Consider the following 22,305-nt stretch of genomic DNA (forward strand, 5'->3'; position numbering starts at 1 on the left):
CGAGGAAGAGAAAAGAGGTAGCAAATCAATCAGTCAGATGAACATCAATTTGCTTACCAACTTATTCAAACATCTACTTGTTTCTTGTAAATCTTGTACCTCCAGTCTGTATGCAGAAGAACTTTCTTGCACCTGCATATAAGAAAAGAGTTACTTTTTATTACTCTTTAGAAAGTATTTAGGATCAGAATTACTGGCTGAAAAAGTAGTATCACTAATAACGAAAAATCCATTTAGGACACAAAACTCCATCTCGGAACTACTATAAAAGCATATAATCATCCTCTGGCCTTACTACAAACATATAGAATGAATAATCAACTAGAAACGGGAGGCCTTCATATGATATTTTACCTTCTTCTTGCTGTTACGTGTTGACAACAATGGTCATCATTCCTTTCAGGGAAACAACCCAACCATCGACAACTGCAGGACCCAAATTTTTCCTCAGGTTAGAGAAAAAATTGACATTTATGTCTTTGACACAGAATTAGGTATAGTTTAGCCATTCAACCATTACTCTCACATTGATAATACCATATGGAAAAATCAAGTGTTGATTCAACAGTAACTAATTCTACTTTGTCACGAAACTTCAACAACATAAAAGGTACTTCTAAGTTAATTTCAAAAACTTAACAAAGATAGAACAACGCACAATTAAGTATAGTTACTCGCTTACCTTCATCTCTTCCTTTAAAGATCTGAATCCATCGCTGACAGAGTATAGGTACTCGCTTCATGTCCTAGTTGTAGCTACCGAGGCATTAATGATTCTTGTCTACAGCACAAACACAAATTAACTCAATACAACAAATCCATATATTACTAAGAAAGTGATAAACTATATCTTTGTGGATTTCTATGACACATAGGTATACATCTGGATGCAACTTACACATCCCAAAATATAGCAAAATAATCAACCCCAATTTTTTTAGCCTTAAAGAAATGAGAATACTGGTTGCAGGTTCTCTATTATCTATGTAGTGGCGATTCTTGCCTCCAATATCTAAAGCATAAAACAATTATTTCTCGTGCCTAAACATCATCTATTTCTTATAATCAGTGAAATTAAACTTTGCGTTGATTGATCAGATGTCACCGATATATTGTCTGTCAACAAAAAATTACTGGAACAATTTAATTGCAAGAAAGTGGTCAATCAACAACAAAGGACCTGGTATGGAACAAAAATGTTGAACAATACTCAAGTTTGAAATGATATTGAACACCAAATTAGCGCAAATGAACCAATTGAAGGAATTAATTACAAATGTCCAGTTAAGATTAGTTGAATAACCTAACTGAGAAGCAAGCAATTAACCTAATTGAGAATCAACCTAAGTCAATCATTGAATCTAAACTACTAATAAATGTTCTTTCTTCTTATTTCTTAACAGGAATCCCACTGGACTGCTACAGTTTTCTCTATCATTTTTTAACTGCGTTTTTGTTCTCGCATGCAAATATGAAATCTGTATTCAAAATTCATAAAAGACCTGAATTTTAATATGGAATTCATGACATTTCTGGTGGGACATTATCTAAGAAGCAATATATGTTTATATACCACATCAACATAACCAAAACAAAATCTTAGGTGGAAAAAAATAAGGATTTCGACCTGTGGTACATGAACAAATGATTATGAATTAATTACTTACTCAATGGTCAGGTTGTCAAATACTGTTGTAGGATACACAATGAATCAGTATGTGTGTGTCTTCTTCTCCTAATTGCAAGACCATGAAAGGGAGAAGGTTAGCTCTTTCAAGTGAATGAAACATCACGCGAAGTGCAATGAAGATACAATTAACAGAAAACTTAAACTCCCAAAGTACAAATCAAAGGAGCCCCATGTTGCATTATCTTCACTTTTATAGAATTTGTTTGGATGATCTCAAAAACACAGCTATAATCAATCTGATAAATAATTTTTTTTAAGAAAAATCCAAATGTTGAAGAAAATCCAATTCTTAATAAGTGTAGAAGAATTAGATTTGGGTTTTTCCATTGGCAAAAGAAAACCATGAGAAACAGAATCAGCATACATAATTTTGAAAGTTAAAAATATGGGTTTATGATATATCAGTAATTAGAATAAGAGTAAAATCAGTAAGATGCATACAAAAATCACCTGAATTGTGCGATCTTTTTTCAAATGGCTATTAGGGTTTCTCCGTAACGTATCTTGGACAAAAGTCGTAGCTGCAAAAAATAAAATAAAAAAGTAGGGATGAACATGGTTTCAGTTTTCCGCTGGAACCGGACCAAACCAGACCAATTAGGAAGAAACCAAACCGAACCATTTACTAATGGATTGGTCACGGTGTAGAAAGTGGAAAACCGATAATGTTGGTTTTGGTTTGGTTTGACCTCTAAAACCGAACCAAAAGCCACTGGAAAACCGATTAATTTTTAAACTTAGTTTCTACCGTTGATTTAAAAGTATTAGATTCTACCCATTGATTTAGAGGATAAATAGAAACCCTAAATCTAATATTTTATTATGATACACTCTTTCTTTCTCTTTCTCCTTCTCTCAGTCGCCTCCTTCCCCCCCCCCCCCCCCCCCCCCCCCAACTACAGCTGCTGCTACTCGACTTTTTTCTTCCCGTCTTCCTTCTTTTTTATTTGTCAATACCTAAATTAAGATATATTATATATATTCTTTTGATCTCTAGAACTAGAGTAAGCTTTAACTATTCTTGATATTTTTTATTTTATTTTTTTGTCTGTAAATTTGTGTAAACCAATACTATCGGCAAATACGATTTTTTTATCTGTAAATTGGTGTTTTTTTTTTGGTTTGACATAATTATTGGTTAACCAAAAACCACTGGTACAAACCGAAACCAACTGGAACTATTTGAAAACCGAACCAATGGTTAATGGATTGGTTTGGTTTAGATTTTTAGAAACCAATAGTATTGGTTTCGGTTTTGGTTTCGCTAGAAACCGAACCAAAACCGACCATGAACAGCCCTATAAAAAAGGGTTAGGGTTTGAAACAATAAGACAGAAAACAAAGCAGTAGCAAAATTCATTCATGGACCAATAAAACCATACAAAAAGATGAAGAATCAGAGAAAATTACCACTATATCTGTTTCATCAATCAACACAGACGCTAAATAAAATTTGAAACTAAAACAATAATTGAATCTGTTGCAACCCCAACTAAACCCTAAGTTGAATCTGTTTGCAAACCTTTTAGCACGGAATTTGTTATCTCACCGATTGAAATAGGGTGTTTTGCAAGTTATGACCCCTTGACGGAGAAGCAAAGAGATGCGATGAATGAACCATCGCGATGGAGAAAGATTTTTTTTGCGGTGAATAGAGGAGAAGAAGGAAGAAGAAGATTTTTTTTAGGTTTTGTTCTGCGTTTTTTTTTGGGAAAAATATCGTTTGGTCCTTTTTCAAGTGGACCCATGTCAGTTTAGTCCTTTGGGAAAACGCCTTTACTGTTTGGTCCATAATTATTTAAAAATATTAAATGGACAAAAATACCCTTATGTGTTAATTTTTACTTATTTTTTGTAGCAGTTCCTTCGTCAAAATGAACTCCTGTTAATTTCTACTTACTTTTTCAGAAATCACATATATAAACCAGAGTTCGTTCCAGAAATGAGCTCCATATAAAAACCTAAAAAAACAGAGTTCATTCTAGAAATGAACTCCATATAAAAACCTAAAAAAACCAGAGTTCATTCCAGAAATGAACTCCATATAAAAACCTAAAAAAACAGAGTTCATTCCAGAAATGAACTCCATATAAAAACGTAAAAAACCAGAGAAATGAACTCCATATAAAAACCTATAAAAACAGAGTTCATTCCAGAAATGAACTCCATATAAAAACCTAAAATGAACTGCAGCAGCATCATCTTCGTCGTCTTCAACAACAACATCAAACATCATCGTCTTCAAAACAACACCGGCAACATCATATTCATCATTTTTGTCGTCTTCAACACGAGCGACAAACATAAAAAAAATAAAGATCGTCATCAAAATCTAGATCTTCAACATAAAAAATCAAGATCTTCGTCTTCAACATCTTCATAATCAAAATCAAGATCTTTGTCTTCAACATCTTCATAAAAAATCAAGATCTTCATCGTCGTCTTCAACATCTTCAACAGATGTAGATGAATCTTCAACAGCAGCGGCAGATTTCGTCGTAAATCGTCTTCATCATCTATAACCGCAGCATCAACAAATAACATGATTTCATCTTCATCATCGTAAACCCTAAGTTCATCTTCAACATCACCAACATGAGCAGCAACAACGTATTTAACAGTAGCAGGAAGAAAAAGAAGCAAAAATAATGGAGACGCCATTATTACCAAGAAGAAAAGAATAAAAAGAAACAAAAGAAAGAGATTAGATCTGAAAATAAATATGAGAGAGAAAGTAAATCTGAAAAAGATTTTTTCTTTACTGATTTTTGTATATATGTGGCCCCAAAAGGGTATTTCTGCCACTACCTAGTGACAATTATATCATCCATGACATCACCCTAGGACCAAATCATTATTTCTAGGACCAAACTATAATTTATATTTCCAAATAGGACCAAACAGACAGTTGACTAGGTCAAATGGACTAGACTCTCTCTAATATATTATTTCTAGGACCATATGGTGTTTTCTACTCTCTCTTTTCTCTCGATGTTTTGCAAGTTATAAACCCTTGACCAATAGAATATCGCCAAGTGTCCTCTCCAGATTTAATATGAGAACTCTTTTCTCAGCGATTGTGACCCTCTTGAAAACCCCCTATTCTCTCGTTGAACGGTGACGCTCACCATTCAACGTGGGGGCTCATATGACTTAGGATTTTAATAGAGTTAGATTAATAAAATATTTTCATGCATTCGTGCAAAGTCAAATATAAAGATAATATTTAGTTTCCACTAATACATTCATGCACATGCAAATACAATTAAAATAATCTTAACTAAAATATATTCATGCGTTCATGCAAAGTCAATTTAGTTTCCACAAATACATTCATGCACACGCAAATACAATTAAAATAATTTTAATTAAAATATATTCATGCAAAGTCAATTTAGTTTCCATAAATACATTCATGCACATGAAAATACAATTAAAATAATTAAAATATATTCATGCATTCATGCAAAGTCAATTTAGTTTCCACAAATACATTCATGCACATGCAAATACAATTAAAATAATCTTAATTAAAATATATTCATGCACATGCAAATATAATTAAAATAATCTTAATTAAAATATATTCATGCATCCATGCAAAGTTAATATAGAGATAATTATTAAGTTTCCACAAATACATTCATGCTCATGCAATACAATTAGAATAATAATTATAATTATTTCGAAAAATATCACACTTATTTAAAAATGATGTCATTCAATTATTTGTTTTAATTCCTGTGAAACCAAAACATTAAATTGCACTATTGCTTTTTTATTTTGAATGGACATGTAACTCTCCATGGGCCTTGAACACGTTATGACCTTAACGAGTTAACACTACTAACTGGATCATCATAATTTGATCGTTAACCGGGTTATGATTTTTTTTTAGCAAGGTCTTTTCCAGTTAGACCTAACTCGACGCAAAAATAACATTTTGGACTTATAAGTACTTGAGCATCATTATTGTGCATTTGAGGTGGAAATCATTCCTTTGAAAAATAATAAGGAATATATTCCTTTATACAACTTTATGCCAATGATGACGCACTGTCTAAAAGGTAAAGCTACATATTCCCTTGTGTTTCTAAGCACATGCATCCCAATTTTTGTGGAAGAACTCACAAAAAGTGTCAGATTTTTTTTTCCTCTTCTATTTTTTTTTACTTCATCCATAAACTAATGAACCAGTATATGTTAAAGTATCAACAAGAGATTCACTTTCTCTAGTAGGCTATTCAACCTAAAGTAAATGGTTGACATTCAAAATGAGATTCTCTTGACCCGTTGAGATGAAGAAATTTCTCAAATTAAGCTAATCGTAGAAAAATTGGAAATAATAAGAACCCCGAAGTAATGAGGGTAGACGTACTGACACAAGTGAAGTGAAAAGAGTTGGGAATGAATCTTCTTACCGGTATTGGTACAAGCAATGCAATGCGGATACCATAGTAGCAACCAATTTCCACTGGAAATGTCATACTTTAGACATCAACTCTAATGACAAGAAGAACTTTGCCTGGCCAATTGACTATTTATTTGAATTAGATCCAATGTCTGTGCTTATGGAATGAAAAGTACGTCATTCCCACGAGACATAAATTCTCTATAACACTTGAGATATCCGGATGAAAAATATATCATCCTCCCTGAAAAGTAACATATATTCATTCTAAATTACTTGAGTTGAATCTCACTTTTGTTACTAATAAGGTCACACCTCTTATTTAATATCTCAAGACTCAATGTCTAACAGATAGTGGTTTCCCTCCCACCAGCTTAAGGAATTTAAACTAGTTGTTGAACTATTTCCTTATAATGTGACTACGAGGGTTGGATCATCAAGCGCGGCATTGCTCAAAATTTGTTTTCAAGATAGAACAAAGACGTCACAAAATCTCTACATGTACCGAGAGATAATCACACCTTGTTAAATTCCAAAGAAACCCATGTAAATGGATATCATGTGGAACCTCACAGTGATGAGGATGTAATTGATTGCATCTTTTATAACCTTAAATGAATGTGGAAGGAAGCATATTCTTAGAGAAATTTATGAGTCGATTTGGTGAAATGTAAATCACTAATATTTGGATATTGAATCCATATTGACCCCGAGAATGAAATATTGGGTATTGACTCATACAGACTTTGGCATAACTATAAAGCGACTTTGGTTGTGACATGATGATCGTTTTGAAAGGACTCATACGTACATCACTTTATTTGAGTGAACGAGACAACAGAAAAAAGATTGACAAAATGCAAAGTGACGACATATCTCTCAATAAGTGTTTTCTAAAGTACTAGATGCACAACCACCCATTCCCATTGTGCTTTTAATTAATAAAGCATATCACTCATTTTACAAAGTCTTCAGTAAAATAGGACTTAGACCATCCGAAGATGCAAATGGAAAACAATCCATATTACAAAGAAAATAAGGTGATATTTAGAAAAATATCCATGGAGAATGCAGACCATTAAAGTGAATTATGGCTCTCGTGGATTTTTGACATTTTGGACTAGTTATACTTCCCAAGTAATGTTGCATTTGGAAAAATACTAGCACATATTATACATCTAAGGACTCACCACCCCTTGTAAATGCTAGAGAGTATACATCAAAAGGACTTGATGGTTATTCCATGTTTAATAAGATCAATGTAGAGCATCCTATACCCCATGGTCTCGCAAAGGCTATCATCAAAGGTCACTGATGGTGCCTAAGGCATGGTTATGCGTAAAAACCTACCTTTAACTGCTTGGGGAATATGCAATATTACACGTATCTTTACTTAATTCGTTTTAAAACCCAATGTTAGTCAACCTTTTCTGCGTACCAGTTGGTAACTGGATTTAAGCCTGACATTCGTGTTCTTATGCATTTTTGGTTGCACTATATATGTGCCATTACGACTCCACATCGTACTATGATGGGTCTTCAAAACTGTTAAGTAGTTATGTGTGTTCCCAATAATTATCCACATTTTAAACCTTTTTGGCAGGAGATCTCTTACCGCTAGATTTGCGGGTTGTCATTTTAATGAGACAGTCTTCCCGTCGTTAGGGGGAGATAAGAAAAAGTATTTTATAAGGGAATGACATGAATTTTCGTGGTGTGTTCCCACTGTGTCTCATATTGATTCTTGTACTCCAAAAATGTAAATGTGAAGTGACAAAGAATAATCGATTTCAGAAAATGCACTGATATCGACAACGTGACAAGATTACACTTACCAGCTGCAAATGTTCCTGCAAGGTTAGAAATCCTCAGTATGGGGTACACCATAGACTAGGGTGTTGTAAATACTACACTTGGAAGAAGTGTAGTTAAGGTTGTGGCTCCACAAAGGAAGATGAAGAGACCACCAGGTTCGATCAATACTCATCTAGAAAGGAAGTAGATGAGTAAGGAACAACTTAATTTTTATCATTAATGAAATCATCTCATTTGATTGTCTCTGACTATGTCCATAAATCAATACTGGAGGACGCTCCGAAGTTTAATGATTTCAAAGAACAATGAAATCCTAAAGGATTATGAGAACACACACGAGTCAATGGAAAGATCGTGCAAACATGTTAATGATTATTTTTAAATATAGTTGCTCAATAAAATAGAGCATGACGAGATCGAACCATGCTTCCTATTGCTTAATGTCAGCGAAGAGCATATTTGGCCTATACAATCCAGGTAGAACTTGGTTCTTTGACAAATATACAGGTATTTGGTGTGGTAGTGCTAACCAACCAAGTGTAAAGCCTATTGGACATACATGATTAATTTTTCACAAAGCATAATGAGAAGAAAGCAGTTTTAAAGTATAAAGACTCGCCTTGTGGGGCGAGGTTTCTCACAAGGCCCTGGAATTGTTCTCTTGTAATGAACTTTATAATGTTCCGCTACTTAATTAGCTTGGTAATTTCAGAAGGTCTTGAAATGCAACATATGTATGTGGTTGTTACGTATCTATAAAAGAATCCAGAGATATCCTTTTGTTTCCAAATCAAGTGACTCTAAACCACATAGTGCATTTACAATTAGATAGAACGCTCACTTATAGATTGTACCAATCAGGAGGATGTGGTATACCCGTCTAAGTGACTATTTGATTTGGAGGGGATAGACAAGTAAGGTATTTTTCTTTGCATATTCACAAGAAAGTTCCTGATTTGGAATTGTAGCTATATATGTCGATGGTACAGACATGATGGGTACTCTTGATGTAATAAGAGACCTTAAAAGCTATTTGAAATCCGAATTTGAGATGAAAAGTCTGGGAAAAGCTCGACCGAATACTGAGCTTGTGGTATATTATTCCACCAGTTTGCCTATGTCTAAATTTGTCAAGCAATTTAACAAATACATGCATCATGATAGCACTCCCATGATTAATCGAAGTTCAAATGTAAGTAAGTGACCATTTCGTCTAAAGAAAAATGTCGAGATGTCTTGGGAGATGAAATTCCTATATCTAAGTACAATAGGCGCATTGTTGTACTTAAAATAATAATGTACTCGATTAAATTCTACATCCTCAGAGAACTTGTTAGCTAGATATAGCTTAGCGCCAACGCAAAATAATTGGAATGGTATAATGAATGTAATCATGTACTTAAAAGTAACCACTGACATTAATTTTTTCTATCCCTGTAAAGAAAAAAAAAAGGAATGCTAAAGGAACTGCAATCCAAAGGTTGTTGATTATGAAGAAACAATAATCTCTTCTCCAACGAAAGTAATCAGGGGGAGATATGGTAGACCTTTTTCTAAGTCATTACCGATATTCAGTTTCGAAAAGTACATGACTAAAGGAACTGTCTGGAACAACTCTGAAAGTAGTCAGGGGGAGATGCCGACATCTGGGGGAGGATCCAAGGATAGGATGTCGACATATTTTACTTCGAAATTGAAGATGTGTTGTACTCATTTTCCCTTCGATCGAGAATAGTTTTTCCCAAAGGGTTTTGTTACTCGACAAGGTTTTTAGCGAGACAACACTGAAAACATCAAGTATGTTGAACGTTGAAGACATAAAGATCGGGTTGATATTACTGAAAATATCTGAATCAAAGAAATGAAACATGATATTTTGTTAAGCAACGTAACTTCCAGAATCAACAACATGGTCTTATAAATATTCAAGTCACCAAAGTAAAATGTGATAAACTCCTTTTGACTGCATTAGACTAATGAAAATTGTCTGACATCAGGGGGAGTATCTAATGGTGTGTTGAACTACTTTCCTTCACCTAGGTTGCTTTCCCCACAGGGTTTAGTTACTCGGCAAGGTTTTTAATGAGACAACAACAAACACCGGGAATGTAATTTCCCAGCTAAGGCTATTGTTTTTCCCACGAGGACTTTCTTCCTTAAGAGTTGTGAAGCAACTAGTCAACTTTAAAGGGGAAAAGTGGTCATCTGCAATGGATCACCTTTACTTGCATCTGTCACGTTGTACTCTTTTCCCTTTTTCAAGGTTTTATCCCACTGGGTTTTCCTTGTCAAGGTTTTAATGAGGCAACGTATTCGAGTCCAACTGTGTTCTAAGTTTGCTTTACTCTTTTTTCTTTAGTCGCTAGGTTTTGTCCCTTTGGGTTTTCCTAACGAAGTTTTAACGAGGCAATTAACTTAGACTCATCGATCTTTGAAGATCGTATTACATGTGATGAACTACATGTAAAGTACGAGACAACATGTGAAGTACTACATGTGAAGAGTTGTACCAAGGTAATTTTATCCCACTGGGGTTTTCCTTGTCAAAGTTTTAGTAAGGCAAATTGATTTCGGCACAAGTCACAAAGGAGAGAATGACATTTAAAGAACTACATTCAAAGCACTATATGTGAAGCACTATGTATAAAGTTTTGTTATTGAACCGCACAAGGGGGAGTGTTATAGGGCATGTTGCCCATAGATGTGCGGTCCACTAGAATACTAAGGTTTTCCCTTCCCTTTTATAAATATAATGCTATACCTAGGTAATATGGTTCCCTCTCTGGATGATAGAAATGTTCTTCTTCTCCTTTTCTTTTCACTCTTTCTTATTATTAGTCCAAAATTTAAAGGATAGTAGTATTGGAATCATACTGGATTATGATCGAAACATAACCAAGTATATGACATAATGTAAGTTTCTCTAACCGGAGCTATCATAACGTTTGTAAATGAAAAAAAAAATCGAGAAGTATTCAGGTACGAGGATTGAGCACATGCAACAACATAAATTGAATATCATATGTAACAAAAACAGAGATACAAAAGCCATGGATGCTAAAATAATTTAACTTTTAGTATTACGGGAAACCCCTACCTCAAAATAGCAAATCCAAAAGCTTTGATGCAATCAATATTCTTTCCAAGAAAAATCAATAACATGGCTTCTTTTCGATTTTTGTTGTTTTGTAGAAGAAGGAAAAGTTGAGATTTTTTTTGTTATTTGTGAAAGAATGAAAAAAAATAGAGAGGTATAGCAAAAATGAGGAAAAATACTTTCTGTATGGGCTATGAGGTAATCCTGACTGTAGGTGCAGCGGTTGTTGCTCGTGATCATGACTGTAATTTCGTAGGGGCTATGAGCATTGGCCTGGGGAAAACCAATAACTTCTTGGCGGAGCTTTATGGCGTGATTGTTGGGCTGGAGTGGGCAAGAAAGTGGGCTTTTAGAAGAATTTTAGTTCGCTCAGATTCAAAGGGAGCGATTCTGGCTTTTAAAAGTTCTAATGTGCCTTGGTTTGCTAGACAACGGTGGAGAAGTATTCAAGAAAGTTATGATTCAATTCGGTTTGTGCACATTTATCGTGAAGCTAATTTTTCTGCCGATTCTATGGCCAAAAGAGGATGTCTTCTTATAAATGGTGTAGGGATGATCTATGATGAGAGACCTTATTTTCTATATTCTTTAGAATATCCCAATGTCTCTTATTTCAGATTCAAGTAGTTTGTAAATTTTTTGGGGTCTTAGGACCTCTTTTCTTGTAAACTCTTTGCAAATATCAGTTATTCATCAATACAATTTTGGACTTAGCAAAAAAAAAGGAAAAATATTTTTTGGATTTTGTAAGATATTGTTCCATTAGCTGTAAACTATATAACAAGCCATCATTTCTCTAGTTCTGACTTGACTTCAAGGTCTCATTATCTACAACTATTTTTTCACAAAATGCAAAGGTGGTGGTACAAGCTTTGTATTTACAAAAATGAGGCAAAATATTTTTTGGATCAATTTATAAGATATTATTCCTTAAACTGTAAGCTTCGCAATTAGCCATCACTTCCCTAGTTCTGACCTGAATTGAAGATCTCATTTGCAAAAGTGAGTTTCTACAAAAACGCAAAGGCCACGTACACGCTTTGTATCTTCCAAAATAAGGCAGAATATTTTTTGGATCATTTAATAAGATATTGTTCCATTGAGTGTAAACTTTGTAACAACCCATCATTTCTCTAGTTTTAACTTGAATTGAAGGCCTCATTATCAAAACCTAGTTTTCACAAAATGCAAAGGCGGCGGTGGTACACTCTTGTATCCCAAAAAATGAGGCAAAATAGTTTTTGGATTTTGTAAGATATTGTTCCATTGACCGTAAGCTTTGTAACAAGCCATCATTTCTCTAGTTCTGACTTGATTTGAAGGTCTCATTATCTAAATCTAGTTTTTCACAAAATGCAAAGGTGGTGGTACAAGCTTTGTATTTGCAAAAATGAGGCAAAATATTTCTTGGATCATTTTATAATACCGTTCCTTTGACTGTAAGCTTTGTAATTAGCCATCATTTCACTAGTTATGACATGAATTGAAGATCTCATTCGCAAAAGTGAGTTTCTACAAAAATAAAGCTAGTTTTGATATCATTATATAAAGCTAGTTTTTCATAAAATGCAAAGGTGGTGGTACACGCTTTGTATCCGCAAAAATAAGGCAAAAAAATTTTTGGATCATTTTATAAGATATTGTTCCATTGACTGTAAGCTTTATAAAACAACCCATCATTTCTCTAATTCTGACTTGAATTGAAGGTCTCAATATTAAAAACTAGTTTTCACAAAATGCAAAGGCGGTACACGCTTGTATCCGTAAAAATGAAGCAAAATATTTTTTGGATCATTTTGTAAGATATTGTTCCATTGACTGTAAGCTTTGTGACAAACCATCATTTCTGTAGTTCTGATTTGATTTGAAGGTCTCATTATCTAAAGCTAGTTTTTCATAAAATGCAAAGGTGGTGGTACAAGCTTTGTATTTGCAAAAATGAGGCAAAATATTTTTTGGATCATTTTATAAGATATTGTTACCTCAAATTTCGCATCCACTTCTCCAATATGTTTGCATCTTCTTCCAGGGAAAATTGATATCGAAATATCATTATGTTGTCATCCTTATGCAAAACAAAAGAATAACAACAACCAACCTTTACCAGAGAAAGGTTGAAAACCGGTTTTAACTATTGCAAGCAAAAGTTGAAAACCATCGAAACACATATGCTTTTATGTTAAACCAAAACCGATTCAACATATTGTGGTTTTTTCACATATTGTTTCTACCAGCACCCCTCATGATCCTTTGATAAAGACTACCAACATGGGCTAGAACTTAATCCTGCTAAATCAAAAGGTCACCCAAACCATAAGGGTTCACAAAATTATGAGATCGAATATCAAGGTAGTAAAACCGAAATCAAACATCCCATAAACATCCATAACAATAATAAAGCATTCAAGCACAGGCTATGTAAATCAAAAACTATCACAAGGAAAATTATAAATCAAATAATTTTTTTCATAATAGACTGATGACAATCATTGAAGGAAATCAAAAATTGATGTTTATTTTCCTTTGCAGCTCAATCCTTCATATCGGTGCTAAATGAAGGTGGATTATTTCTTTCAAACTTCAGCTTGTGAATTTCTTCAAGTAGAAAAACTTGTTGCTTGACCAGAATTTCTTGCAGATGAGAAATTTTCGTGAAGGATTCTGCAAGAGCATGTAATTCTGTCTTTAATTGAACGCAAAAGTGTGTCAATTCTTTAATACACTAATCTTTCTTCAGAGTATTCTATCTTTCCTTCTTGCTAAGCCAATCTCCTTTTTTAATTTTACTCTTAATATCAAGAGAAGATCCAGACTTAATCTTAAGTTGATCTTTCTGATCTAGCATCTTGCCAAAAGAAGATGTTGGATCCAGACTCATGGTTCGGACAAGGAATGACCAAAGAAGGAGAATGATCTTTTTATAATTTTCAAACTTCTGAAAATATAATATTCCTAAAAATACGAATATATCAAATATTTTCAAATACTAGATTTTATTTCCATAATCTACACATAAGTGCCTTGATTTTTCTTCTTCCTCACTCCAAATTCGGCACACATGGTGAGGAAAGAATTCTAATATCGATCAGGTGGTTTTAGTATGAGATTTTCTCTCATTATGGAATTTTGAACAAACATATTGTCCTTGATCTAGCATCGTATGAGAAATTCTCCTCTTGTTACCTCGAACTAGCGAAGTATCTTGAGATTGACTTGAGTTTCCTATGCAACTTTTAGCAATTCTGTTTTTGAGACAGTTTTTGCATCTTGTCTTATTTTTTTCTTTACCATTAGATGATTTAATAACATTGGAAGACATGCCCATTTTCAAAATGGGTAAATCACTAATGGAAGAGGAAGAAATAAGATTGACAACTAATGCAATATTAGTTGTTTCCTCTTCTTCAGAATCGTATGAATCAGAGGTCTCATCTAGAGTTATAGACAACGCCTTTCTTCCATTGTATTTCTTGAGATTGGGACAGTCTTTAGCAATATGACCAAACCCTTTACACTTAAAGCATTGCGGCTGATATTCTTCTTCATGACCCTTTTTAACAGGAACTCGATCATGTGGACGAGAAGATCGATGAGTATCCTTTATGAATCTCTTATTTCTTTTCTTCAAGAGATCTCGAAACTGTCTGGTAATCAATGATAATGATATTTCAATTTCATCATCAGAATTTTCTGCAATCTGTTCATCTGAATCATCCATCTTTATATTCCTCTCCATTGGAGTTTTCAGAATTTTTGCAGCTTTGAAAGCAATTCCTTTATTTTGAATAGAGTGTGATTCATGATCAAAGATCTTTAACTTTCCAACGAGTGTGCTTCGTGAGAGAGTTCAGAGATCATTTGCTTCTATGATTGCATGCTTCTTAGAATCGTATCTTGATGGCAACGATCTGAGAATTTTGTACACTATATCCTTTTCAGAGATAATCTTTCCAAGAGAGAAAGAGACATTAATTATCTTAGAGAGTTTAAGATGAAACTCTTCAAAAGTGTCGTTGTCATCCATTCGAAGGTTTTCCCAATCGTACGTAAGATTTTGAAGTCTAACTTCTTTCTCTGAAGTGTGTCCTTCGAATACGATCTGAAGGTTATGCCAAGCTTCTTTAGAAATTTGACATGTTGATACATGATTTTGTAGATCACGGCTTAAAGCATGTATTATAGCATTCAAACCATCTGAATTCTGCTTTGCAAGAGCCTTTTCTTCATTTGAAAAATCTATTAAGTGTTTAAACTCAGTTTCCGAATTTTCTATCTTTGGACGAGTATAACCATCGACGACTAATATCCATGTATTAAAGTCTCCTGATTGAAGAAAAGATCTCATAGCAGATTTCCACCATAGATAGTTTGTTCCGTAAAATCTTGGCGGTACGGTAATTGAAGTCGATTCATGAGAACTCGAGTTCATTCTTATAGGTTGGACCGTACCAAACATAGATTGTTAGATCTTTTCGTGTTTTCCTGCTCTGATACCAATTGAAAAGGCGAGGGTACCCAAATATACCTCAAGCTAAAACTTTTCCTACCTATAAGTCCTTTCTCTGAAAGTGATTGTCTATAGACTAAGTCGAGACAATGCAACTAATCGGTTCACACTTCGTGTGATCGTCTATGGATACGAGATCGAGACAATACAACAACGAAGTTTGTTTACTTGATAAAAAGGTTCGGATTTAACCAAACACAATATGATTGCTTATCAAGTAAATAGGAATTAACGTTTGTATAATTTAATTTAATTATAATAAAACAATTATAATGCGGAAAATAAAAGTAAATGACACAACAAGATTTTGTTAACGAGGAAACTGCAAATGCATAAAAACCCCGAGACCTTGTCCAGAATCGAATACTCTCAGGATTAAGCCACTAGACAAAATAAACCAACTTCGTATAGTTGAGACCAAGCAACTAAACCTATAGTTCACCTAGTTCCGTCTGTATTCCCACGCCTCCAACTTATGAATAAATCACGTACTTGGAACAATTCCTTTGGTTCGTATTCCAAACAGTAAAGGAACAACAAATCTGTTTGGTATCAACTCTCTTCAACCAAGTGATGTGAGTTCGACAAAGGCTCTTCTGTTTATCTCAAATAAACTCATTCGTCAGGTTCTTAGATCTATCTTATGTTCAATTACCAAAGTAATCGTTAAGATTTTGCAATCAATACTTTTAATCACAAAGAATTATATTGATGGCGATCTACACAACTAATCAATCCAATCTACCACAAGGATAAACCGATTATAATTGGATCCTCTTATACCGAAACAAGTATTGTGTACACCAAAGATTATGAACCCCAAATCAGAAATCTTCAATATCTTCTCTGTCTTCAAATCTTCTTAGATATTCAATAAACACCTGCACACAACAACTTGAATCTCTTGTGATCACGCACAGAGCGGAGTCTGTTAACAATGGATTATCACAAGATCGTCTTTAGAACTAAAAACAGTCTAAAGATCCCTGTCGAAACTTCGATCTAGTTTGAGTGAATATTATATCAGAAAAAAAGATTCTCAAGCATAAATAAACTAGGTGCAATCAAAGTTCAACCACGGTTAGTCAATCAAATCAATCGAAAACACAAGATAAACCGTTATCTAGTTTCCCACCAACCGTATTAATAGAGCTTCTCAATCCCAAAGAAGACTTTAAACTGAGCGACCGTAAGAGATTTCGCCTAATTAGGTTACTCTCCTCTACGAATAGGCGGCTTCACCAGTAACAACACAACCGAGGAAATTTGCCGTCACGAATGATTAGTTTGCTAGAAATGCAAACTTCAAGTATTTATAGACAAGGAAGTTTGGACACCAAGGAATTTCCAAAACCGAAAATATTCTCAAGATATGCAATATATTCCGAATTCGGTTTCCATAATTCCTGGAAATGCTCTGTCCAAAATATTGACCGAAAATCTCTTTGGAAAATCTTTAACTAGTAAATGCACATTATGGCGTGATCATGATTGTAATTTTGTAGGGGCTATGAGCATTGGCCTGGGTAGAACCAATAACTTCTTGGCGGAACTTTATGGCGTGATAGTTGGGCTGGAATGGGCTAGGAAGTGGGATTTTCGAAGAATTTTAATTCGCTCTGATTCAATGGGAGCGATTAAGTCTTTTTCAGAGTCTAATGTGCCTTGGTTTGCTAGGAAACGGTGGAGAAGTATTCAAGAGAGTTATGATTCAATTCGGTTTGTACACACTTATTGTGAAGCTAATTTTGGTGTTGATTCAATGGCCAAAAGAGGTTGTCTTCTTGGAAATGGTGAAGGGTTGAATTATAATGAGAGACCGTATTTTCTATATTCTTTAGAATTTCCTTATGTCTCTTATTTCAGATTTAAATTTTTTGTAAGTTTTTGGGGTCTAAGGACCTCTTTTCTTGTAAACTCTTTGTAAATATCAGTTATTCATCAATACAATTTTTGACTTATAAAAAAAAAGTAAATGTACATTACTAATTCTTATTTTCCTAAAATAAAATTAACAAACTTAAATAAAAGAATCTTAACTTATTTATTTCGATCCTGGGATTTTCTTCATTTAGCTATTAAGGAATAACTTTGAACAGTAAAAGATAAACATTATTGTACGTGTTCAAAGTTTGTCGACATCCTTACTTTGTAAGTCCTCTTTCATACTTACAACCTTGAAACCGATTTGCCACACTTCCAAACAAGTTTAGAATTGGTTCATCTGACTTTCAAGAACTATGTGATTGATCAAGAACACTCAATCACAAATCATGGGTTTAACGGTTCTACCAAAAAAAGTTCCGGTTCTACCTCCACGTGAGTACTGTGCATAGTCACACTAGCTTCCCAAAATTCGGTTGACTAGGTACTAGGATCAGTTCCCCACATATATGTGGTATCTAACTTATATGTGTTGCACATGTCCATAGAATCGGTTCCCCTTTGCCTAAAAACGTGTTGCACATGTCCATAGGATCGGTTCCCCTTTCTGCTATAAAATTGCTGCACCTCATACAAGGATCGATTCCCCTTTGTGATGTGTTGCACCTCTTACTAGGATCGGTTCCCCTTTACCCAGAGTCGGTCAACCACAAAATCACAAACTCGATCATACCTCTCTGGTGATTACTTAAGATCGGTTTCACTAATAAAAGTCATACCAATACATAAATCAGGCCTTTGTGAATAGTTTTACCAGGAACACAAACATGTCATGAGCGGTTATACTAAATCACACAAACATGTATGAACTGCGGTGGTTAATGAGTTCAGTGACTTGATGGATGACAATAGTATGTTTGAAGCTGAAGCCTTGGGGTGCAATTTCACTTGGTGTAATAGACAGTCAGGGGCTAAAAGAATTGTTAGTAAGTTTGAATGAATTCTGGCTGAATCGTTTTGAGAATTGGCGGTGTAAAGCTCTTCCCAGGGAAGTTTCTGACCATTCTCCCCTTATTGGTTATCTTTTTGTGAATACTAGACCTCGTCGAACTCCTTTCCGTATGCAAAAGATGTGGTTTATGCACCATGATTTCACGAGAATGGTGCGGGATAGTTGGAATGCTCCTTTAGTTGGGTCTACAGCTTTTATTTTTCCTCAAAAATTGAAGCGGCTAAAAGTGGAGATGAAATTGTGGAATCAACTTATTTTTGGTAATGTTCATGTGAGACTCAAACATGCGCAACTCAGACTTGAGAGTGCTATTAGAGTGGCGGATGATGATATAACTAATGTTCAAAAACAAAATGCTATGAGATATGCTCAGGTGGAAGTTAATGACGTGAGGATGCAGTTAGCTACAATGCTTAAACAAAAGTCCAGGAACCAATGGCTGGTTGAGGGGTCTAGTAATACTAGTTTCTTTCACAACAATATTCGCATGAGGAAAAGTACCAAAACTATCTCGGAATTAGTAGATAATTTGGGGAATACAGTCACTGATTGTGACAGTATTAGAGATATGGCTGTTGATTATTTTCAATCTAAATTCAATGGAGATAATTCAGAACCGGTGGATTCTCTTTTTGAGTATGAGCATGAAAGCATTTCCCTGGAGGAAAGGTTTTTTATGGATCGTCTGCCAACAGTGGAGGAGATTAGAGAAGTTGTTTTTGATTTAGGCGCGGATAGTGCTCCTGGTCCAGATGGGTTTGCTGGTTTTTTCTATAAACATTGTTGGGAGATCATTTGTGAAGATCTGGTAAGTGCGATTTTATTTTGTTGGACAAATAAATTCATTCCACATGGAGTGAACTCTAGTTTGTTGTTGCTCTTGCCAAAGGAAAGAGGTGCTAATACTATCAGGAACTTCAGACCGATTGGTCTAAGTAATTTCTTTTTCAAGATTTTTATTAAGATCCTTACTACTCGGTTAGGAAGTGTTCTGGGTAAGTTGGTTTCGGAGGAGCAGGTGGATTTTATGAAAGGTAGAAATATTCATGAGAATATTAGTCTAGCTTCTGAAATGGTAAATGAGATTCAGATTAAGCGTAAGGATGGTAATGTTGGTTTAAAACTTGATATTACGCAAGCTTTTGATATTGTTAGCTGGTCATTCATTTTGGCGGTTTTCAGACATTATGGTTTTTCCGAGATTTGGTGTGATTGGATTTTGCAGATTCTTAAGTATGAAAAAATCTCTGTTCTAGTCAATGGTAACCCAGAAGGTTTTTTCAGTATTGATAGAGGGTTGAGGCAGGGGATCCTTTATCACCTCTGATTTTTGTGTTGATTGAAGATGTTTTAAGCAGAAATATCACTAAATTATTTCGGGAAAAAAAGATGACAACCATGGTTACTAGAAAAGGTATCTCTCCCACTCATTTATTTTTTGCAGATGATATCATGATTTTTTGTAAAGGAAACATGAAAAGTTTGGAGAACTTGGTTAATCTTATTGGGTCTTATCAACGTGCTTCGGGTCAAACTGTTAGCCGGGAAAAGAGCAAGATTTATTATGGAGGTGGCTCTTTGAGTAGGAGGACCACTATTGCTGGTTTTTTAGGTATGCCAATTGCAACTTTCCCAGATAGATATTTGGGGGTGAAGGTTATGCCAGGTGCGGTTAAATATCACCATATTAGTAATGTGGTTGAGAAGATCAAGGAGCAATTAGCGGGTTGGAAGAGGAAGATGTTATCTTTTCAAGACAGAATTGTGCTTGTCAAGGAACTGATTGCAATCTATTCCGTTCATAATATGGAGGTTTACAAATGGCCTAGGAAGTTTGTCCACCAATGTGAAGTTGCTTCGTAATTTCTTGTGGTCGGGAGATTCTCAGGTTAGTAGATCTTTTGTGGTTGCTTATGATAAGATTTGTGCTCCCTGTAAGGAAGGTGGTCTTGGTATTACTCAAATGAGGGTTATGAACAAAGCAATGCTTATGAAGTTGTGCTGGAATATTCGCAATTCTACAAAGGCTTGGGCCAGATATCTTCGTGCTAAGTTTTATGGTCGTGATGGCCAGCTAGTCAAATATATAAAATCTACCATTTTCCCCGGTTTCAAATGGGTTCATGGTGAAGTTCATTTCAACTCCAAAAGGCTGATTGGAGATGGTAGGAGCACCTCTTTATATTTTGATGCATGGTGTGGGGAGATTTGTGTGGTGAATCTATTCACAATGGGGCGTGGGTTTTCACTGACATTGTACGTCAGGATTTACTTGCTGCTGGAGTGGACCTAAATAATCTTTCAAGACCAATGGGAGGTGATGATTATATTGTTTGGAAACCGGACTATAAGGGGCGCTTCTCTGTTAGTTCTGCCAAAGATTTGATTAGGCAAAGATATCCGGTTTTGGAAGGGTGTAATTTGTTGTGGAGAAAATCTGTTCATCTGGCACTTGCTGCGAGAAACTGGATGTTGTTGAGAGGTACCTGTGCAACTTTAGACAAGGTGAAAAGTAGATTTAAATACCAGGTTACTAACAAATGCTTCTTGTGCAACAGTCAAGAAGAGACTTTGGAACACATTCTGTGGTATTGTTCTTTTGCAGTGCGAGCATGGAACTGGATTTCAGAAATTTTTGGTATTCAACCTCAGCAAAATTTCATTCATTCTTATAAAATGGCCAGAGGGAGGAGCCGTATGATCAAGGACCTTTGGTTATTAGCTATTCTGGTGGTTAGGTATGAACTCTGCATGACACGAAATGCTTTTATATATGGAAATCAAAGAGTGAGCTGGCTTTACTTTCAAAAGAAAGTTTTTAACCAGATTCATGAGTACTCCATTAGGCTTACGGATTGTATGTTTAATACCAATGAAGATATACAGGTTCTTGGTTTCTTTAGAGTCCGTCATAGACAGACTAAGCATGCTATTCCTAAGGAATGTTTTTGGGAACTTCCGGCTGACAATGAACTGATGTTGCGTTGTGATGGAGCGGCGCGAGGAAATCCAGGCAGGGTAGGTGCGGGTGTGGTGGTTCGAGATGCAAATGCAGCAGTGGTGGGGGCTATGAGTGTTGGTTTTGGCGTACAAACCAACTATTTGGCTGAGTTATTCTGTGTAATTGTGGGGTTGGAATGGGCGGCAAAGTTTGGTGTTGAAAACATTTGTATTCCAACAGACTCTATGAGTGTTGTTTTGGCTTTCTCGGGTGACATTTTGGCTATTCCTTGGTTTCTCAGACCTAGATGGGTTACTGTGAGGGCTAACTACTCTAATATTCGTTTTGTACATACCTACAGAGAGGCAAATTTTGCAGCTGACTGTATGGCAAAACGTGGGTGTTTTCTTGAAGAAGTGAAGGTCTTAGTTACGACAATAGGCCAGATTTTATTTTGTTTATTGAATTTCCCAATGTATCTTATTTTCGTTTTAACTAAGTTATAAGTTTTTGGGGTTCTTTACCTCTTTTCTTATAACTTTGGATGTAATTCTTGTTATTTATTAATACGTTTGGACTTACCAAAAAAAAGGTTATACTAAATCACATATATTGGATGTTCACAAGATATGCAATGAATAACAATCCCAATAACGCCTGGAGATTTCCTTTTCGATTCATAAAACAAGTTTATGAACTTACTTCCTTAAAACACATGTAGAACATTGTTTCCTAGGATGAAATCCTCAACTCATACCCATACATTATCACAATAGCATTCAAACGATTATGTCGATGTCTTATCTACAAAGTTTAACGATTAAGCAATAAACCTCGTATTGTATTCCTTAATACTATGTCTATCTAGAGTTCAAACATGCTTCGCAGTTTTGTTTTTAATATGCACGACTTGAAAGATACGTTAGGGAATGAAACAGTTCAAGTCAA

The 22,305-nt window shown here is 34.9% G+C and overlaps 2 protein-coding genes across 2 annotated transcripts; both read left to right on the forward strand.

Annotated features, from left to right (window-relative positions):
• Positions 1 to 18,564: 18,564 nt before the first annotated feature.
• LOC113343994 lies at positions 18,565 to 20,279 on the forward strand. Its single transcript, XM_026588057.1, has 3 exons — positions 18,565 to 19,224; positions 19,306 to 19,690; positions 19,861 to 20,279. Exons 1-3 carry the CDS (start codon positions 18,565 to 18,567, stop codon positions 20,277 to 20,279), a joined length of 1,464 nt encoding a protein of 487 aa, XP_026443842.1.
• A 330-nt stretch (positions 20,280 to 20,609) lies between these two features.
• Positions 20,610 to 21,863, forward strand: LOC113343995. The gene has a single exon (XM_026588058.1). It carries the CDS (start codon positions 20,610 to 20,612, stop codon positions 21,861 to 21,863), a length of 1,254 nt encoding a protein of 417 aa, XP_026443843.1.
• The last annotated feature ends 442 nt before the right edge of the window (positions 21,864 to 22,305 follow it).

The sequence above is a fragment of the Papaver somniferum genome, unplaced genomic scaffold (assembly GCF_003573695.1).
Source record: "Papaver somniferum cultivar HN1 unplaced genomic scaffold, ASM357369v1 unplaced-scaffold_70, whole genome shotgun sequence".
Classification (NCBI taxonomy): domain Eukaryota; kingdom Viridiplantae; phylum Streptophyta; class Magnoliopsida; order Ranunculales; family Papaveraceae; genus Papaver; species Papaver somniferum.